General features: G+C 37.7%; 1 protein-coding gene across 4 annotated transcripts in view; it reads left to right on the forward strand.

Annotated features, from left to right (window-relative positions):
* The window catches only part of TBCEL (tubulin folding cofactor E like), a 74,222-nt gene that overhangs the window by 11,065 nt on the left and 42,016 nt on the right, over nucleotides 1-21,141 (forward strand). For 2 of the 4 annotated variants that reach the window (XM_023645008.2, XM_070273814.1), the window contains exons 2-5: nucleotides 10,226-10,376; nucleotides 12,082-12,221; nucleotides 18,779-18,960; nucleotides 20,277-20,533. In XM_023645008.2, coding sequence (XP_023500776.1) covers nucleotides 10,244-10,376; nucleotides 12,082-12,221; nucleotides 18,779-18,960; nucleotides 20,277-20,533 — 712 coding nt within the window. In that variant the 5' untranslated portion in view covers nucleotides 10,226-10,243. Of the gene's footprint in view, nucleotides 1-1,022; nucleotides 1,163-3,759; nucleotides 3,889-10,225; nucleotides 10,377-12,081; nucleotides 12,222-18,778; nucleotides 18,961-20,276; nucleotides 20,534-21,141 lie in introns of those variants that run through there. The other 2 variants (XM_070273815.1, XM_070273816.1) reach the window with 2 other exon arrangements.

The following is a 21,141-nucleotide window of genomic DNA, read 5'->3' on the forward strand; positions in this document are numbered from 1 at the left end:
ATGGTAGTAGTAATAGGAGTGGCAGTAGCAGCAGAAGTAATAATCAGCTGATATTTATTAAGTGCTTTCTATGTCCTAGGCGCTGTGCTGACCACTTTTTACCCTTATTGTCTCCATTCACTCTTCAGCAACCCTATGAGCTAGGAGTTAGGGGCTATCTGTTACCTCTTTTTACAGATGAGGCAATGGAGACAGAGCTGCAGTAACTTGCCCACAGTCACACAGAGAAGTGGTCAGTCATGATTTATATGCAGGCAGTTTAGTTCTAGAACCAGCACTTATTACCACCAGGTAATACCGCCTGAATACTAAATGTGGGAGGGACTACTCAATTTTTTTTTATGACCTGTAAACTTTTGCAGACTCTCTGTGGCTGGTTAACATTCTAGTAATCCCTAGTTATTAACCAGAGTGGTTTGTAAACTCTAGAAGCCTGCAGAGTGATGAGCTAACAGTCTGTTCCTAATGAGGCCTTGCTTTAACTTGATAACTTCAGTAGGTGACACGAGCAGAGATAATGGGGTAATCTGTAAACAGCTGTGTAATGACCTTAAACTTGTGTATTCAACAGCTGAAAAATAGCATGCATATATAATTTTCTTCTGATGAAAACTAATCCATTGAAGAAACTAATATTTGTTGCTTTTTGGGGGGGAGGAAAAATCGAGAATAATTTTTTCCGCTTTGGTCACTAGACCAGTCAGTCCTGCTGCTTAGTTTTGTGATTCAAACGTTACTTTATGTGGTTACAGGAGGTATTTTGGCTGTGATGGTTTTCATATATTTTGATAAGGTGTATTTCTGTGACTTGTGCGTGATGCTGTATACAGTTGACTTAAAATATTCCTTTTTTAGTAAAGACAGCATGGCTCAACAGATTAGGGATACAGAAGGTATGACTTAGCATGCTGGTTGGGCTGCAGAAACCTGAGCAAGTCACGTCAATTTCATGTCCTGTAAATAAAGATAAGTGTCAGTTTGTCAGTATCAGGATGGTTGTGGAAAATTACGAGGCTTTAAAATGATTGTTAATCTCTGTTTGGGGACACTTGACTTATGGGGAACATCGATTCAAGAGAAAGCGTGTCTACTCCTGAATTTTGAGGAAGCGCAACATTAAAGCCTTGAGATTTTTCCAGTCGCATCTGGGCTGCATAGAAAGGTAGGAGTGGCTGCAAATTTGTTTGTGAAGGAGTTGGGGCGGGCTGAGGGTGGAACTCTCCTTGGAAGCTATTGAAGTAAGGGTAGCGGATGTTAAACTGGTTGTTGTCGTGATCGCTCTAAGTGTATGGAAAGTACTTTTCTATAGTTCAGAGTGCCTAATTTAATAGGGATATAGATGCCTGCTTTCTGGACGGTGAGAAGTCATGGAAATCAAGAAAGCAGTGCTTGGAAATATTTTCACACAAAGAGGTACTTCAGTCTAAATAGAAGTATTTTCTCAATTTTTTTCCTCTCAAATAAAGTACTTTCTTATGAAAATCATAAAATTCTTGGGCTAGTACATTTGGGCCAGAAATGTCAAGTACTTTGTTTACATACAGTAGACTACAAGTGTGAGAGTCAGTCATACTTACTGTTTTGCACTTGTTGATGAGAAAACTGTCTCTTTGTTTAATGTCAAATGTGCATCGTGTGTAATACCGTTCTTAGTAGAAAATACAGACAGCTGTGAGGCCGCACTCACTAATAATGTAGCGTCATGATTTAGACATCTTTGGTGTCACTGATGTAATGAAATAAAGAATTTGACTTAGATGTTTTAGTGTCTGTGGTGCTTTTAAGGAGAAACAGGTGCTGTGATAAGAAAAGGGGGTAGCAGGGCCCGACTAATAGCGTGATTCAAGGAATGCCCAGGAGTCTGAATTCTCATGTCATTTGGCAGTGTTGGACTTTTAAAAAAATCTTCTACTGAGAAAAGTTGATGTGCCACATTATTACACTTGGATTTAGTTTAGTATTCAGTTGAGGAAGAGGCTTTGAGAAATAGGGTGGGTCAAAGTAGGGTGTGAAATCCTGGTGGCCTGGTGTGTTATGATAATGGATTTATCAGCTACGCTCAAGGTTCGCGCTTGGAATGCTTAGAGTAAGTTTGTGAATTGGGGAACTGTAACTCCACAGAATAGTTTTGAAAGTTATTAGAGTTAATTTTCCTTACTTTTCATCCCAAGAAAGCATCCTCTTAGGTATATTACATAACGCTCAGGGGAGATGACTGAGGTGGAATTGCAGGTATATGTACTTGATGATAAATGCAATTAGAAGTGCCATTCAGAAGAAGACTGGCTAGCCTAATTCTATTGGCCTGGACAACGTCCCTGAAGCATTTTTATGGGAGAGACAGCTGTCATGAATGACTTCAGCTGCAAAAGCTTGTTAATGGAACACTGTACAAACCTTAAAAACGATTATGTAGATATATAGTTATTGACATAGAAAGCTTTTCATGAGCTATTTAGCGAAAAGGCAGGTTATAAAACTATATATCTAAAAATAAATTAATCTTTGTGTAAAAAATATATATCTACATAGCATGGAAAAATATACACCATAAAGTGCATCCTCAGGCTTAATCTACTTGCTAAATCTGTCGACCAAACCTTTCTAGTACGGCTGTGACTCCAAACATGCTTCAGATGTGAAAAACTTTTGGTAACACTTATTTACATGCTTAGCTGAGCTAATAAAAAGGGAAAGTAATCTACATGGAAACTACATGAGATTACAGGGTTTTTGCTTATTTTCAACTGGACATTTTTAAAAATTCAGAGTGTATAATACTTGTATTTTTTAAAGCAGTTATTTATTTAAAAAAAAGCTTATCAATAGGCCTTTATTCATTCATTATTTAATTTTTCCTAGAGGGAAAATGTATAACACACACATATACTTTCCAGAGTTTTATTGGGGGACACTTATGTTGAAGATCAGAAAGATTTAGAAAACAAAGTCCCAGCTACCTAAAATGTCAAAGACCCTGGCAGGGTTTGGGTATAGTGGGGTCTTTTGAAAAGGAAGCGTTCTGGGGATGAGGTTAGGAGTCCACAAAGCACAAGTTAAATGGGCTTTAAAAAAAAAAAAAACTTGCAAAATTTGAGAAAGTCATCCTAAGAGACCCTTTGAAGCTACTCAGGAGATTTTCCTCCTCAGACGTGTTTTGTTAGTTGTTGACCTCCTCCACCACCACCCCAGCCCCAGGCTCAGCCTGTAAATTTCTCTTTTGTGTTTTTTTTTTTAAAAAAAACAAGATGTAACAACTCTCTCTCTAAACACGTGGTTTTTCGTCTCAACTGTCCCATCTCTTCTCTTTCATCTAAGCTTCTCAAAGCCATGGTCTATCTCACTGTCTTCACTTATTTCTTTCTTTAACTCTTTGCTGTGGTTTCTATTCCCTTGTCTGTACTCAAAGGGCTTCCCCTAAGGTCAACAAACTCCTGACTGCCCAGTCCTTTAGGGAGTTTAAGGTTGTCCTCATTGTTGACCTCTTGTTATTCTACGTAAAGATCGGTAACCCCATCCTTGCTCTGTATTCACAGTGATCTATCAAAATTTTTCATACTTTTCTCTCTACAGGATAAGGTCAAATGTGAGCAAGGTCAATCAGGAGCTGACCACCATCCACTCTACAGTCGAATCGCTCGCTTCTCCCACTCCCCACCACACGTATTTTATGTTTTAGCAATACCACTTATTAGCCCATGTTTCACGTCTCTTGTGCCTGTTCGTGTTCCGTTATTTCCTGCGCCTGGAATGTTCTTCATCCTGTTAACCTGATGTTCATCGTCTTTCAAAATGGCTCAGGATTCACCTCACAGTTCCTTGATTGTACTTCCGAAAGTTAATCACTTCTTATGTTTGAATTCACTATTTCTACATGGGTTATTTTAGGTATGTGTTATCTCCATATATCTCCTTCTAGATTGTGGGTACCTTGAGGGCAGACTTTGGATTTTATTTATTCTTGCTTTTTTTAGTGCTTAGCACAGTGTTTGGCACTGATTCAGTATCTGTTTCCTGTTTGTTGAACAGAATGAAATGAGATTGTAAGCTTGGTGAGGGCACACATTTTATGAATAAATGCATAGGCAAAGAGGCCTAATTGGAACCACTTGATAAGGTGCAAAAAAGAGATAGCAGGAAAAACTAAGTATATTTGTTGTCTCTGCTTTTATTAAACAAGTGGTAAATAGATTCTTTTTCTCAGATTGTCTTGTAAAGGAAATAGGCACCTAAGTGGAGAGAAATGACTGGAATCTAATGTCGTCTGACCAAAGGAAGTTAAAGGTGAAATTGTAGAGCCTTTGGTCAAAACGGTTAACCTAAGTTTTGTTGTCAAATGTTGTTAACAAAATATTGGCAGGTAGCTTTTAGAGTGTAGTTTTTTCTGCACTTCTCTGATGAATAGATAAGATTGATTAGTTGGAAATAAATGGGTGCGTGTCAAATGACTGAGAATACTTCTAAACTACTTGAGAGTGTTTCCGTCTTCTCCATTATCTTTATGCTACAAAAACTCCTCCTGGAGATTTAGTCTCATACTAAATTAATGCATACTTTGAATTACTGCAATTTACTTTTTAGAACTGTAAATCAGTTCCCAACTATTTGCTATTCCAGTAATTTGAATCCTGCAGGATTGGCTTCCTGCTGCAGGAAGCACCACTCTTTTCTTTGTTAGTCTCCACAGTGAGGGCCCAGGGAGGCCTGAAGCTCCCAAAGCATCCTTAGGCTTATGGCTTTGTAACCTCTCCCTCCTAGAGCTGGGATGGTTCCACAGTCATGATAATTTGGATACAGTTTGGGTAATTTGGATGAAATATTTGGATAACTTCTATTACCTCATTTAACTTGCCTAGCATAGGAAGTGACTTGACCCTGCAGGCCTGAGGGTATCCTTCCAGCCCTTCTGTACACTTCCTAGTGGAGATTTTGCTTTGCCCTTGTTAAAGCCATGGAAAAGCCTAGAGAACACTCATCTGGCTCTGTCATCTTACCCCTTTATCTCACCTCCATCTCTCATTTAATTGTAGTTTAGTTCTGAGGCTCGGGTGTGTTTTGTCCTGCTTTCTTTTTCTTTCCCAATGCTGTTTCACAGAAGTATCTGTTTCATTTGGCCATCTGTTTTATTTCTTTTCTTCCTCACTCCCCAATTCCTTTTAAAATTATTATTATTTCTGGATTTTGCATGGTCCAATTTGGATTTTTTAAATAAATGATTGATAATAATGAAGAGTTAAAAAACTCTTTGACAAATTATTAGGTCATTCCCAGGTATATCACTTGAAACTGTTTTATGTTTTGAAAAGATAATGTTTGAAAAAAAAGATGATATATGTGTCTGGTGAGTTGATGGGGTTTAAATGGGTGATGGCAAAAAGCAAATCTTCTTTCTACCCTTATTCCTCATTTCCTCTCTCTGGAGTCAACCATAGACACTAATTTTATTAATTTCTATTTTGTCCTCTGGAGGTAGTCTATGTATATAAGCTGATAAATCTATTTTTTATAACATTTAAAATTTATATTTTGGGACTCTGTGGAGTAGTATTTATATTTTTGGAAGTTGTGAGTGAGGCTGGTAGTATTCATACTTTACGAAGCATGGTACGCTACCATGAAGTTTTTTTGTGAAGTAAATATTGACCTTGCATACCAGCATGAGGAAATACCTTGTATATCCTCCAGTGTTAGTGGTCACAAATGGCCTATTTTCTGTTTTCAGTTGTGTTGAGTTTCGTACTAATTTGACCTGATCCTTTGATTGGGAACATAAAGTACAAAGTGTTTGATAGCAATTGAGGACCCTTAGGTGACTAGATGTTCTGTTCTGATATTAATCTATTTGGTCAAAGTGTCTGAGCACCTTATCTTCCAGCTTACGCTTTATCCTGACTTTCTCCAAGCACTTTACAAGGGCATATTATAGTCAGCATTCGAGGCACAAAGGAGTTGAGATTTTCACAGGCACACTCCATTACTTAGTAATGGAACCAAGTAACATCACCCAAGATTCCTGGCCCCCTGGCTTTAAGCACCAATTCAGAATACTTTTACAAATGCGTTAGAACTCTGCCAACTGTAGAGGTAGTCAGATGTAATTTGACACCTGTGCTTTCCAGAAAGTCATAGACTACCCCTCTACCCACCAAAAACCTTTTAAAAAGCTCCAGTTAAAGATCTTTTTCCATCCTGTATTTCCTCATTTTTCACTTTGTTTGGTTTTCAGTTTTTCTTTCCCACCTGCTGTTCCTCCTCAAACTGCCCCAACAGATTTTGAGTAGATTTATGTTACTGATCCATTTTGCAATCTTAATGTTCTAATTTAAAAGCCATGTATTAACGTCTATACTATCTGCATTCCTGGAAAGCTATTCCAATAGAGTATCCTGGAAAATGACCAATGAAGGCGCCTAGCATTGCTTTTAAGTCTTTAGAAAATAAAGAAGAATTAAAAAAAAAAAAACCCAGACTACTTGGAAGGGTTATTAAAGCCTGGGGCCATGAGGAATAACTTTTTTAAGTTCCCACGATTGCTTGCTCACTAACACTCATTTTAACTTGAATATGTCTCTAATCTTACCATCCCTCAGTTTGTCTATATTTAAATTATGTATAAGATTATTGCCCTTGAATTGAATAGGTTTGAGTTTAAGTGGTTCTGAAGCTTCCTTTTAAAAAGATGCTATTTAAACTCAGTGACTATTATTTTCACACTGACAGTTCAGCACCCTCCCCACACACTTTTTATTCTTTTGAACTGCCAATTGCATAGAAGATAGCAATGTAACTTCCTTGACTTTTTGTTAAACATTTCTAAAAGTTCTGTTGGCATTCTGCTTGAGACAGGTCTTTGATTAGAACTATGGTGCCTGTCACTAGTGGCACAGCGCCTGCTCTGTGCTGTCTGCTGTTGGTGCTCAGTTTACATTGAAAAAGAACCTTCCCACCTGAAGGTTCCTGAAGTCCTAGATGAACGCACACTTCAGTTTTGACACAATCAGTGCTGGGATGGAGGACAGCAGCAGACGCTAAACATTCTGTATGGATAGAAAGAACGAACTGTTTTAGACTAGAACAGGCTCTATCCTTTAACTCCCAGGTGAGGATCCTGACAGGCAGCCCTGTATTTTCAAGGTGACTTGTGATATATTCACTATGAAATGTGTTCTGTAGCCTCAACTTTGGTAAATTGTACAGACACAACTTTTGTTCGGTAGATTGACATGTGCTCAGTGAGTGTCTACTCTGCATTATAGGCATTTGTGAATTGATTTTACAGAGTATAGTAGACATGGTCCTGGTAGTTATCTAGAAAATGGGCCAAGTTTAAAGCCCACTTTTATATTCATACCTTTTTCAGATTATTATTACAAATCTGAGAGGAAAATTTTAGCCCATCCATAGGTGAGAAAATTAGAGAGAGGTTAGATGACTAGCTTATGTTTTACCCAGCTAGTAAATGACAGAGCCCATTTTCTATGTCCATGTGCTTTCTAGCACACTACAACTTCCATGGATAGTGGATAACATTTGTGTATTTTAGAGCCTTACAACAGCCTTGTAATCCCAATAGTACGTTTGTGTGTGTTAGAACTCTACAGCAACTCTAATCCAAGTGGTATAGATATTAATATCTTATTTTACAGATGAAGACATTTGCATCCCAGAGAAATAGTGTCTTTCTTGCCTGACGGCACAAAACTATTAAGTGATAGAACTGCGTGGTCTTAAACCTACTGCCCAACCTGAATTCTCTGCTCTCTCTAAGCACACTGGAGGCTAGTGATTTTAGTACTCAGCAGCACTTCTTAAGCCCTTACCATGTATAGCACTGTACCAGATGCTTTGAATGAATACTAAAGAAATAGAATTACAAAGCTCCACTCCCCTTTATAATGTGATAGTGGAGGTAAGACACTCACATGAGAAAAATACTTAATGTTCGGTATAATTAAACTGTATAAGCAAAAATAAACTAGTCCAACATTGTGAAGGAAATATGTCACCACCAATGGTAAACAATGTGCAACATTATCTTGTTAGCATCAGGCAGCCTTCTGAAAAGTTTTTTAGGGCTCATTCCTGCTGGTTTCTTCCAGGACCATGTACCAGTAGTACTTTTTAGCCTTTCTGGCTCTACTTGCTACTTCTCTGTAATCTATAACCATATTCAGGTCTCTCCTATTTTAAGAGGAAAAATCTTGACAGTTGCCCTCTATTCCCTACTCCCTCCTGTTTCTGCGTAGCTTATCAGCCCATCTTCCTTCTCCCCTTCTCATCAAAATTTCTCAAAATGTTGACTATGCAGTCTACTCTCTGGCTGTTCCCTTTCTTTTTCTTCATGACTCTGCTTCCTCTGCCTGACCCTTCAGTATCGGTGTCCTTGAGTGTTCTATTGTTCTACTGTTCTTATTCATAATATTTCCTGGAGCCTGGTGATGTCCAAAGCTTCACCTCTAGCTTACATTTCTCTTCCAACTTCTGACTGTTTCCCTGGATATTCCAGAGATGCCCCAGATAGAACATGTGTAAAATGGAATTCATCATTTTCCCCCTTAAAACTAGATCTCTTCATATTTTCTTTTTACTTAATGGTATCACCAGTCACCTGGTCACCTGTACTAGAGACCTGGGGGTCAGCCTTGACTTCACCTTCCCCTCAGCCCCTATAATTCCTGAAAAGCTTGCTTTCTAAATTGATCTTGAATCTGCTACTATTTGTACTACTACTGTATTGCTTCAGACTCTCATCATCTCTCTTCTGTATTTTTGCAGTATCTTTCTAACTCTTCTACCTGACTTCAATCTTGTTTCCCTCATATTTATTAGCTACACAACTGCCAGGGTGAGTTTTCCCAAAAAATTGGTTGTTGCGTATTCCCTTCCTTAAAACCTTTAGTTTCTTCCTGTTTCCTGCAGAATAAAGTTCAGCCTCTTGATGTAGCATAGAAGATCTCCTCTGAGGTTCATATTTAGATACTCCTGATGCTGTCTTCTATTAGATGTCTTGTGGTTTCTCATATATACCATTGTACATTCTCATTGCTATACCTTTTTTCATGATATTCCCTCTTTGAGTATTCTTTAGCCTCCTTCCTTTTTCTGATTATTTTAGTAGAAAGCTTGATATCTGATAGTTGGAACTACAGAGGTCAACTAGTTGCTGGTATTTTGATTGATATTTAATACAGATCATAGGCTAGCACCTCAAGATAACGGGTTAGCAGGTTGTCAGAAGTTAGCATGTTGTATAATATTATCTGTTTTAACCTATGCTAAATACTGAGAGGATGCTGGAGTTACTGCATCTTTGGACCCTTAGCTGAGGTTAGACAGTGAAGACTCTACCCAAACTCAAAACCAAAAGAAATGACATTCTGTAGTAGTTAGGATTAGGTCTATTTATAAGTAACTGAAAAATGGAAAAGAAGAGTGGCTTAAATAAAATAGAAGATTATTTATATTTCACTGAAATTCCCAGAGATTTGCAATCCAGAACCAGTATGGCAACTCAGTTCCATGAAATCTTTAGGGACTTAAGTCCCTTTAAGCTCTTTGTTCCACCCTCCTTAGGGTGTGTTCCTTGGGCCCATAGTCCAAGGTGGCATCTGTTTTCTAGGTAATAGAATTGAGGAGGAGACAAAGAAAGAGGGCAAAGAGCACACTCTCTTTATCTTTTAAGGATGATTCCCAGAAGCTGCCTCAGAAAACTTTATTTCTATCCCATCGACTAGAACTTAGTCATATACTCATTCCTAAATAGAAGTAGCTATGGATACAGTTAAAAATTCTTTTACTATGGAGGAAGAGAAAAATGGATCTTGAGGGACAAATATCAAAGGATTCATCCAAACGTTTTAGTCTGATGTTTAGTCTATACTTTCCTTTTTTCTCCTTTTTTCCATTACTTACCACATGAACCGTACGCACGAGCCAAAAGTCGTCTTGTTACCCTTTGTTCAAAATGATTGCCTCCTGTTCTAAATCTTGGAGCGCTTTTAATCTGTGTTACAGTTATCATATGCTGACTTGTATTGCTGTCATTTGTCCTGCGTGTAGCTTCCCGAAATCCTAAGGTTTCACCACAGTGTAAATTTCTGTGGGCAGTGACCACGTCTTAAATGTCTACAGTGCTTAGCCTAGTGCCTTATAAATAATTAGTTCTCAATAAATATTTCTTGTATGAGTAAATAAATAATTTTCATGATTTCTTGATTTCTTGTAGAATTTTAAGGAAAGGAAGATGGATCAACCTAGTGGAAGGAGTTTTATGCAAGTATTATGTGAAAAATATAGTCCTGAAAACTTTCCTTACCGCCGTGGTCCTGGGATGGGTGTCCACGTCCCAGCCACACCTCAGGGCTCTCCTATGAAAGGTAAGCAAGATGGGGCCTAAGACATTTATTTATTGGAGGTTACTTAAGACATTTAACCAGAACATTCCCTTATTTGCAAAAGATTTCCTCTATTTTGGATTATGAGTCAAGTAGTCTTTCTCCCTTGCTATGATTTTAGTTTTTTGAAAAACCTGAAATGACTTGTTTTCCTTCAGATTGGCCAAAAGGCATTTTAGTTGCACTCACAGGACAAGAACAACATTTGAGTGATAGTATTTCAAATGCCTATTTTTTCAGGGAACTCAGAGTGTGCAAGATTGTACAAGACTGGCCTGTGTCCTCAAGGACCACAGCCTAATTGCATTACAAGATATTCACATTTACAAATATATAACACGATGTAGTTTATGATGAGACAAATGACTGGCACAGTGATTGGGAAAGAAATTTAGAAGAGAGTTAATAATATGATCATGAAAGGTTCAAAGCTGGGATACTTGAACCAATCCCTTCAAGAATGTGGCGTTTGGTTAGAGAGGAGATAAAGACATTCTAGGAAAGAGATTATGACATGAGCAAAGATCTACAACTAGAAAGGTGCAAGGTATGTTTTTTGCTTATGTTTTACTTTACTGTTGTAATTAACAGTTTTTGGAAGTAGTTCTTTATAATTATATGGGATTAATATTGAAGAGTATTTTAGTTCTTATGTTCAAAGGTCACTAAGTGTTTGTTGTTTCTGCATACAACTATCTTATCACTCCATATAAACTGGAATGGCAGAAAGAAATGAATTTCCTACTTGGTGATTTTTTTTCAGGATCCATTCCTAGTCTGAAAAATTTGATACTGATAAGTACTAAGTTGAAAAACCATGTAATCTGAGGCCTCCATTAATAAAATATTACCTTTGTGAGTCCTTGTTTTATACCAAATAGAGACAGTGTGGTTGAATTCTCATGTTTATTCTTTTTAGTAGAGGTAGTAAGAGCAATTTTATTGACACGTGTTTTTGAACCAGGTAGTAGTTTGACTACCCAGTTTGATCAAATTCATTGAATAGTTTAAGACTCTGGAACACTTTCTCCCATTACAGTTATATTTTTTAAAAAGTCTAATTTTTGTAAGGGGCAAATTCTACACAGATTGAAATGGGAATGATTGATGGACAAGTATGAGAAAGAGATGCAGATTTTTAAATGCATCCATTTAAGTGAGGGCGATTTCTTGAATCATATGAACCTGAAGAACAGAAGTGCTTTAGCACATAGACTATCTAATGGTTTGAGATAATTTTCAAAGGCAGAAAAAGGTGAAAATATACATCTGACAGAGAGAAAAGAGCTATCTAGAACGACACTTTTGAAGTAAATTATAAAAAGAAAGAAGAGGCCATTAAGAAGACAGTGGTATTTCAGACATGAGTCGCCTGGATCTAGTGTTCAGGTGATAAGATGATAGCACGGATGATGGCTCTGTTGTTGGTTCCTGAGATGAACAATGCTACCGGGAGTTAAAGCGTATAGGACATTTTTGGTGCTACTGGTCCAGTACTTCTCCTCTCCTCGTGGACCATACTTAACCGTTTCCCCTTAGAATTCGGTACTCTTGGATTCTATCATATCCTGTATTTTCCAGGTCCTTGTGTAATTTCACACAATTTGATTTTGATTCCTGGGAGCTGAGTGTATGTAGACAAGAATTAGGCTGACATAGAAAGTGTTTTGTTTCCCCCGTGATTCAGATCGCCTCAACCTCCCAAGTGTACTGGTGTTGAACAGCTGTGGAATAACCTGTGCAGGAGATGAAAAAGAAATTGCTGCCTTCTGTGCTCATGTGTCGGAACTAGATCTTTCTGACAACAAACTGGAAGACTGGCATGAGGTGAAGTTTTTATATTGCTGTATTCTGGTGAGATGCGGCAGTAACCATTGTTTTATTGTTTGTTATGTATTCTGCTGAATTCTGGGTCTCACTCGAGATTCTTGTTGTCTGTATATCTCAGGATAAATAACCCACCTCAACTGTTTCTATGGTGATTTTTCAGTTAGCTTTGTTATTCTAATTAGTTTTTCATTAATGTAAAAAGCACTGAAGAACTTGATTCCAGGTATCAAGAGGTTAATGAGACTACAGAGATTTGGACTGCTGACAGTGCATTAAATTCTCTACTATTGCACTAGTTTACACATCCTTTGCTCATTCTCTACTACTGCTTCAATATTTATCCCTACAATTTGACATAAAAATTGCTTGAGTTTGAAACTAAGATTATAAAAATATTTCTTCTTTTTTTTTTTTTAAAGATTTTATTTTTTTCCTTTTTCTCCCCAAAACCCCCAGGTACATAGTTGTATATTCTTAATTGTGGGTCCTTCTAGTTGTGGCATGTGGGACGCCGCCTCAGCATGGCTCGATAAGTGGTGCCATGTCCACGCCCAGGATTCGAACCGACGAAACACTGGGCCACTGCAGGGGAGTGCATGAATTTAACCACTCGGCCACGGGACTGGCCCCAAAAATATTTATTCTTGTTACTAAAATTTACTCCAAATATTTTAGAACTTTTCCTTATATTATTAAGTCTTTTTGGTGGTTTGACATAACTGATGTCTTATGATCTCAGAGTGACTCTAAACCAAGTACACAAATAAAATTATTCTCATCTCCTCTCTTATTATTATATATACTATTACTGACTTGATTATAACATTACCTGATGAAGCTACCATTAAGAATAAGGGAAAAATAGTTCTTCCTAGTCGATTCATTCTCTTGCCTTAATTTAGGCTCTTAATTCTTGCTTGGGCTATTGGAAAAACTTCCTAATGGGATTTCTTGCCTCTAGTTTTATTCTCCTTCCTCTAAGCTGTCTTCTACAGTGCTACCAGACTCCTTTTAATAAATGAAACATGATTATGACATGCTAGAAGTCCTTTAGTTGCTTTTTGTTGCCTAGAAACTAAGGTCTGAAATCCCTAAGCGTGGCCCTCCATCATATGGCCATTTGCTATTTCTAGAGCTTTATCTCCATCTTTAGCCATATGCTTTTTCTTGCTGCTCATGATAAACTCTTGACATGAAAAGCTTCCTTGCTTTGGTTCATCCTGTATCTATTGCTCCCTCTCTCCTCTTGTCTGCCTGGCCACTTCCTACCTATCCTTCAAGACTCGGCTCAAGTTGCTATTCCTCTGTGAAACTTGCCCTGGCTCTCACTCAGGCAGTCAGATTATCCTAGCAGCTGTATCATGCTGCTAGGAAAGATTTATCACCATGTAGTGCCATCACTTGCTTATTTGACAGTTTTCCTACTAGACTATGAGCTTATTCAAGTAGAGACTTTTGTCTTTTTTATCATCAGCACTAAGCACACTGGGCGCTCAAATACTTGTTAATGCGTTAATGAACAAATGATTCTATCTTAAGGATTGATGAAGACCATTTGCTTCAACTTTTCGTGTTAGCTTAAGAAAGTCACTTAATCTTTTAGTGCTTCAGTTTGCTCATCCCTAAGACAGGGCTGCTGATAAAATTAATCATTGAGGCACTTTGTATGTATTAAATGCTATGCAAATTGTAAGACAGCTTTCTTGTTTCAGAAAGATCTATCGATAACCTCGTTTTCTTCAGTTTTTCTTATGTTTATCCATTTCATAGTCTCGTTTAATTTGATAACTCTCAGTTATATTTCCTATTATTAAGATGTTTACCAAAATTCTTTGAGGTGCGTGTCACTTGATGTCTACGTGACTTGTTAATATATACAGATTTACTAGGCTGTTCCGTGAAACAATCTCTATTTGTACATGTATTTATTCATTGATCAACTTATCTAAACTGCTAGTATAGTTTACTGTGCAACAAATTACATTCTGTGCCTTTTTGGTCTTTTGAGATGCTTAATTGACATGCATGCTGTGTTCATACTGCACAGACGCAAAAAAACTACCTTGTCAATCCTCCTTCTCCACGATTCCCACAATAGTCCTACTGCTGAACCTCTGGCAAGATTTATGACCTGCATGGGTGACAAGTCAGACCAGATCTTCCTCTGAATCGTTTCAGCTCCTATGTTCTCAGGCTGATTCCCCTCAATTTGTTTCTTTGGGAGTATAAAATTTCACAAAGGTTTTGTGCTTTGTGCTTTGACCTGTGCTTTGAACACATGCATATACTTTTGCTACCTGGTGGGAACAGTTTCATAGTGATGTAGTGCTACCTCAAAAGAACGATTTCTGTCAATATGGATCAGAACACGGAGTTCGCCGTTTCTCTGCTTAGATAAAGGTCTACACTAAATATTTCCTAGGCCACATTGACATATATAGCCAGTTTATTTGTACTCTACTTGTGCTCAGTTTGTATATTCCTGTATATGCTCTTATAGTTTGTTTTCAAATAAACGTTTGTTGCTGCTACCCTGCAGGTTTCCGTTTTCCAATTTATTTTTGTATTCCTCGTTCCTTTATATTTTGTCCTTAGCCTTAACTGTAGTTGATCCCAATCTTCTACAATGTATATCAGAGCACAGAGAGATGAGAGAAATACTGACAGCAAAAGAATATTGATTTTTAGGATTGATTAAACTCTTTGTTAGGCTACAAATACCTCATATGTCACAGTTGGGTTTTTTTGTGTGTGTGTGTGAAAGATTAGCCCTGAGCTAACATCTGCCACTAATCCTCCTCTTTTTGCTGAGGAAGATTGGCCTTGAGCTAACATCCTTGCCCATCTTCCTCTGTTTTATATGTGGGATGCCTGCCACAGCATGACTTGACAAGCAGTGCATAGGTCCACACCTGGGATCCAAAGCGGCGAACCCCAGGCCACTGAAGCAGAATGTGCGAAATTAACCACTACACCACTGGGCTGGCCCATAGGTCACAGTCTTAAGACATTGCATTTCAACCCTGTTACAAGCCATATATCTGATGACTGGAAAGATCATTTGTCCCTGGCCGTTAGCTTACTTTGTTTCAGCTGGTATTTGATATAGCAATGTGAACAAAATAATATAGTTTATTCTTTCAGTGTTTCATATGGTCACTAATATTATGAGCAACTTCTTTTGTAGTTTAAGCTACTGGCTCCTGTATATCCAGAGACTAAGATAAATATGAGTGAGAAGGGGAATGCTTTTGAGGGAGGCAAAAATTTGTCTCCATCCTTCTAAAATTGGGCATCTATGTGTAAAAGAAAGATGCATTTTTTAGCCTTTGACTTGAATTTTTGCCTAAGTAGATTTTTGTCTGACCTTTCCCAAGGTATCTCCTTTTTCCTTCCCTCCTTATCAAAAGCATTTTATAAAAGAAATTAAACCAGGTAGTTGAGAGGAGAGAGGAATTAGCCACTCAGAAGAGGTAGAGAATAGCTTGGGTATAAGTTACAGATTGTTATCTTGCAACCCTTTCCCTATTTTTCTTAAAACTTTAGTTTCCTCCTTTTTAGAAGCCAGAGTAGAGGGTCCTTTATCAAATCATAGAATTGTGGAAGCCTGAAAGGTGATGTAAGTTCGTCTCCACGTTTCTGCACGTGAGTATACTCAACTCACTCTAGCAGGAGGACTCTTTTTTATTTTTAGAGTTTAAAAAAGAGAAGTCAATATACTGCCCTGGAAACTCAATGTTTGTCAGCCTTTGCTATTAGGACGTTTTTCTGTCATACATATATTTACCTGTGTAATGAATATAATATTTTCCAGGATCTAATCATTAATTTAAAGTTATCCAAAAATCCTTTTTAATTTTAGCCTTTTAAAGATAATATTTATTTATTTATTTATTTGAGGAGGAAGATTAGCCCTGAGCTAACATCTGTGCCAGTCTTCCTCCACTTTATATGTGGGTTGCTGCCACAACGTGGCTGATGAGTGGTGTTGGTCCGTGCCTGTGATCTGAACCCACCAACCCAGGCCACCGAAGCGGAGCGTGCCGAACTTAACCACTACACCACAGGACCAGCCCCCAAAATATTTATTTTTAACATATTATTTTTCCTGCTTGAATTATTAGATGATAGTCCAATTTTGTCTTTTTAGAATATTCCAAGGCTAATGAGTCATTATTCTAAATGTTTGTTCTTATTGGACTGTAGTATAGATGCAAACTGTGAAAAAGATTATATCATGTATCTGCTAGCCTTGGGAATGCTCCCAGAAATTGCTTCAAAAACCCTTAAACTATCCATTTTTGGGGTACTTTCTTCTTTATTATAAAAATAAAGTATGAAGTGTGGTGGTTAGCAAAGGGTTTAAGTTTTTTTTATTTAACTGGGGTTGTGCTATAATTAGCAGTTATCCTTCATGCTGTAGTTGGAGCATGATTCCTCTTCGTCTTTTTTTGCCCTTAAAAGGGGTAGAGCATAGCTGGTCATCATCTTCTGTGTGAAAGTCCTCGTATCATTAGTGTTCAGGTGGCAGAAGGCAGCAGAGGGCTGCTCTCTGTAGACTAGCCGTGTTGTGACCACAGACTAAACTCCACATCCTAGCCGTATATCACACAAATGCCTGATACCATTGGTCACAAAAGGTATCAAGCAGGAGAGTATGTGCAGAGCGGGAAAAATTTCTTACGTTTTAAACTGAAGCCTGGTGTATTTTCTCTAGAAGATAGCTCATTTCTTTATTTGTAAAATGAGGATAAAAATGGTACCACTTGAAAGGGTTAGTGTGTAGAATAGATGAATAATGTATGTGAGGACTGTTCCCTCTGGTATACTTCTCTGAACCACCTTCTTGGAATTCATCTGCTCCTCACTGATTGTGGAGCTCCTGAGCTGAGCAGTACACAGTAGATCTCATAGAAAGTACAGATTGCTTTTTCTTTCTACCCATAGTTCTCAACACTGGATACTTTTTTGGGGTTACTTATGGAGCTCTGAAAAGAAACACGTATTCAGGTCCCAGCCATGAAGCTTGTCTCACCTATGAAGCTTCTGATTCAGTTGTTTATGGTGGATCCTGGGAATCTACCAGTGGCTCTAAATATGACGTACTTAAATTAAAATAAATATGGTATGGCATATAGCTAGGGTTGAAATATTGGTTCATACTATAGCTGCATTAGTAATCTGATTTCTTGAATGGTTTTGTGCCATTGATTTATTCGACAAACATTCAGTGCCCACTAGTCAGTAGTGAACTAGGTAATTATTACTCCCACTTTCATCGAATTAACTTCCTGTTGGGGAATAGGTAAGGATAAAAGTTTCTAAAATATGTACCAATCACTGTGTTAAGTCCTTTACAAGTCGATCTCAGTTCTACCAAAAATCCTGTTAAATAGGTGAATACTTTTTTCTCTCTGTTACAGATGAGGAAACTGAGATTTGGAAAGGTTAAGTAACCTGTCAAACCACACAGCTAGAAAGTCCTGAAACCTGGTTTGAACCCAGGTTTTCTGACTCTAAAAACAATTCTAACTCTTCTGTTGTACTCATTTTCTCATAACTTTCAGTTAGCACATTGCCTGGCTGTTTGATGCCTAATACATTTACTGGGCTGCTAGCATTTATTTCATATTTGTTTAAGCCAGGTCTTCTTTTTTTTTTCTGGTTATATTTATAATTTACTATTTGTGGTATATTGGAAAGAATAATAGCTCTGATTTTTAAATCCTAGATTTTGCTTCTGTAACTCTGAAACCTTAGTCAAATTACTTAATGTCTCTGAGCCTCAGTTTCCTCATTTATTAAAATGAAAATGGTGTTAGCTATCTTGCAAGTTGTTTTGAGAATTTAGTGAAATAAGCTATATGAAAGAGACTAGTGCTGTGCAGAGCAAATAGTTAAGGTCAGTGATGCTCATTTCCTATTTTTTTCTCTTTTATAACAAGTTGCTAGCTAGCTAAATTGTTAAGTTGGTGATCATCTTTTCTCTTTTGTTATGTAACTATAGATGCTTTTTCTTTTTGAGTAAATCTATTGTAAAGTTGGTACATCTTTGAATCAAGCTGAAACTGTTTTCTAAGTGATTGTGACTATGTAGTCAATTTTGAACGCTTGAATGTGGTCTTCAGTAAACCTTTAATCAGCCTTGTACTGGAAATGGAAGGGAGGAGATATTCAAAGAGAATTACATAACTCAATCTCAGCTCTTTAGAAACTTGTAGCCTAAAATGTAGTCATCTAAACTATCTTTTCTCCATTTAGCAAAGAGAGTGTCATATAGAGCATTATAAAAAACCTTGCCAAAGGCAACATGGGAAATCTTTCTTTTGTACCATTGCCTTTCAGTTATGCCACTATTTCATAGAAGGAGATTAATTATTTGCCAAGATTTGTTGAAATTACTTGTATCCCTCTGTAAGTACCATCACTAAATAGTACTCCTGAATGTAAATGGCCTTTGGCATAGAGACCCATGCACTTAGGCTTTCTTGAGAGTGTTTGCTATTTAAAAGCTCTGATTACTGCCTGATATGCCTTTCTTTTTTTCTCCCTAGGTCAGTAAAATTGTGTCAAATGTTCCCCAGTTGGAGTTTCTAAACCTGAGTTCCAATCCTCTGAATTTATCGGTTTTAGAAAGAACGTGTGCTGGGTCCTTCTCTGGGGTTCGCAAACTTGTCCTCAACAACAGCAAAGCTTCTTGGGAGACAGTCCACACGATACTGCAGGAGTTACCAGAGTAAGCCCAGAGAGCATGATGGAGAGGGAGCTATGTTGCCATCTGTGTTAATACATAGAATTAATGCTGATCTCCTATCTCAGAAATACTAGAACTGCAGATTGAATGGAGAATGAGGTTAGAAAAATGAAGGAATTAGAATGAGGTGTGAGGGTAATCTAGTAGCATTTTCACTGGAATACTTGCTCAGTGTTGAGTAGCTCCAAGACATAGGATATGTCATCCTTTGGCTAGAAAATATCCCTGAGAAGCACTTATCATTTCTAGATCAACCCAACCCTTCTCCATTTTAATCTTGTGATTACCTGATGTCAGGATTTTGCCTCAGCCCTTTTCTTGGGGAGGAAAAAAAAAATCATAGTATCTCTAAAATATGTTAACAGTCAGATGATTAAGTACCTGGCTGGCCTGATGGGAAAATGGGCCTGGTATTCTTTCCAATAATTTAAGCAAGAAATTATCCTTTGGTTTGTCAATTTAGAAATGCTTTGTTATCTTTTGTTTTTATCTATCTTTGTATATGCACATAAATATTCAAAGGAAGTAGTTTAAAGAAATATACGAAGCTGTAGTTTCTTTGACCGTCTAAATGTGGAAATTATCAAAGCCTTTCAGAATCTGGTCTCAGCGCACTTATTCCATCTTAGTTTCTCACTCTCACTCCATGAGGGTGGTTTCCTCACTGCATGGAACATCTAGCATGACATCGAATGAGCATTTAAGTCCCAGTTCTACTTACTAACCATGTGACCTTTGGTAAGCTAAGTAACCTCTGAGCTCTGTTTCCTGGTCTATAAAATGGGTGTAGTTGCATTCGCCGTGCGGAAGTGCAGTGCAGTCTGTAAAGCTCCTGGCACAGGGCCTGGCACGGTGCGGGAGTTCAATGATAGTTATTATTTCTGGTTCTAAACATTGGCTCATGTTGTTTCTGGACTTGCCTCTGTCTCCTCTCAACCTATACAAGCCCACCTCTCCTTCAGGGCCATGCATTCTTTCCTCATTATTCTCACTACAGTTTCAATTCCAGTCCTATACGAACTACATAGTTAGTACCGCTTAATTTAGCACTTAATTGTTTAGGCACCAAATTGACTTAGTACTGACTGGGTCATATCATTCTCTGCTGCTTTATGGATTTTAAGTTTTGTCTTCCCAGCCATATTTTAAGCTTCAGGAAGATATCTTTATGTTTTCTCTACAGCATCTAGCAGAATGTCACACAGAGTAGGCACTTATTTATTTATTGAGTGAATGAAATAGGTGCAAAGTAGAAATTTAACTGCTTTAAACAATGAAATGTTTCTTTTTCTCTGCAGTTTGGAGGAGCTCTTCCTGTGCCTTAACGACTATGAAACAGTGTCTTGTCCTTCTATTTGCTGTCATTCTCTTAAGCTACTGCACATAACAGACAATAACCTCCAAGACTGGACTGAAATACGAAAATTAGGAGTTATGTTTCCTTCACTGGATACCCTCGTCCTGGCCAACAATCATTTAAACGCTATTGAGGAGCCTGATGATTCTCTGGCCAGGTTATTTCCTAATCTGAGATCCATCAGTCTGCATAAGTCAGGTGAGGTACAGGCTGGTCTCATTCTGCGTGCAAATTGGTCTGAGCTTATGCAGGAAATGCAATCAAAGCATATTTCTTTCAGTCATAGCTCTGCCTTCTTATAGGATGAATTTTCAAGAGTGACATGTAGATGGATATTGATTAGCTATATTTAAGGCATTCATTTTCATAAATGCTCTGATAAATATTGAGTGGCATAGCATTATATTAACTATTTATATTTCATACGTTAAAGGGGTCATGCTATGAAAGGAGTGAAATGAAATTAGTGAATTGTATAGTAAAAGAAAGAGTAAAAAGAGTACGGAGAATTGTAAACTAGACTATTTTATCTGAATTTAGGTTAAGGAATCACAACCTCCTATGCCTTTCAAATGCTCTTTTCTTTTCTAGTATTTACGTATAATTGATTGCCCGTTTCTTGCCATCTGGTTCTGTGTATCACAAGAATGAATATTTTTAGCCTGTGTTTTTTTTTTGAGGAAGATTAGCCCTGAGCTAACTACTGCCAATCCTCTTCTTTTTGCTGAGGAAGACTGGCCCTGAGCTAACATCTGTGCCCAACTTCCTCTACTTTATACGTAGGACACCTACCACAGCATGGCTTG

The sequence above is a fragment of the Equus caballus genome, chromosome 7 (genome assembly GCF_041296265.1).
Source record: "Equus caballus isolate H_3958 breed thoroughbred chromosome 7, TB-T2T, whole genome shotgun sequence".
NCBI lineage: Eukaryota > Metazoa > Chordata > Mammalia > Perissodactyla > Equidae > Equus > Equus caballus.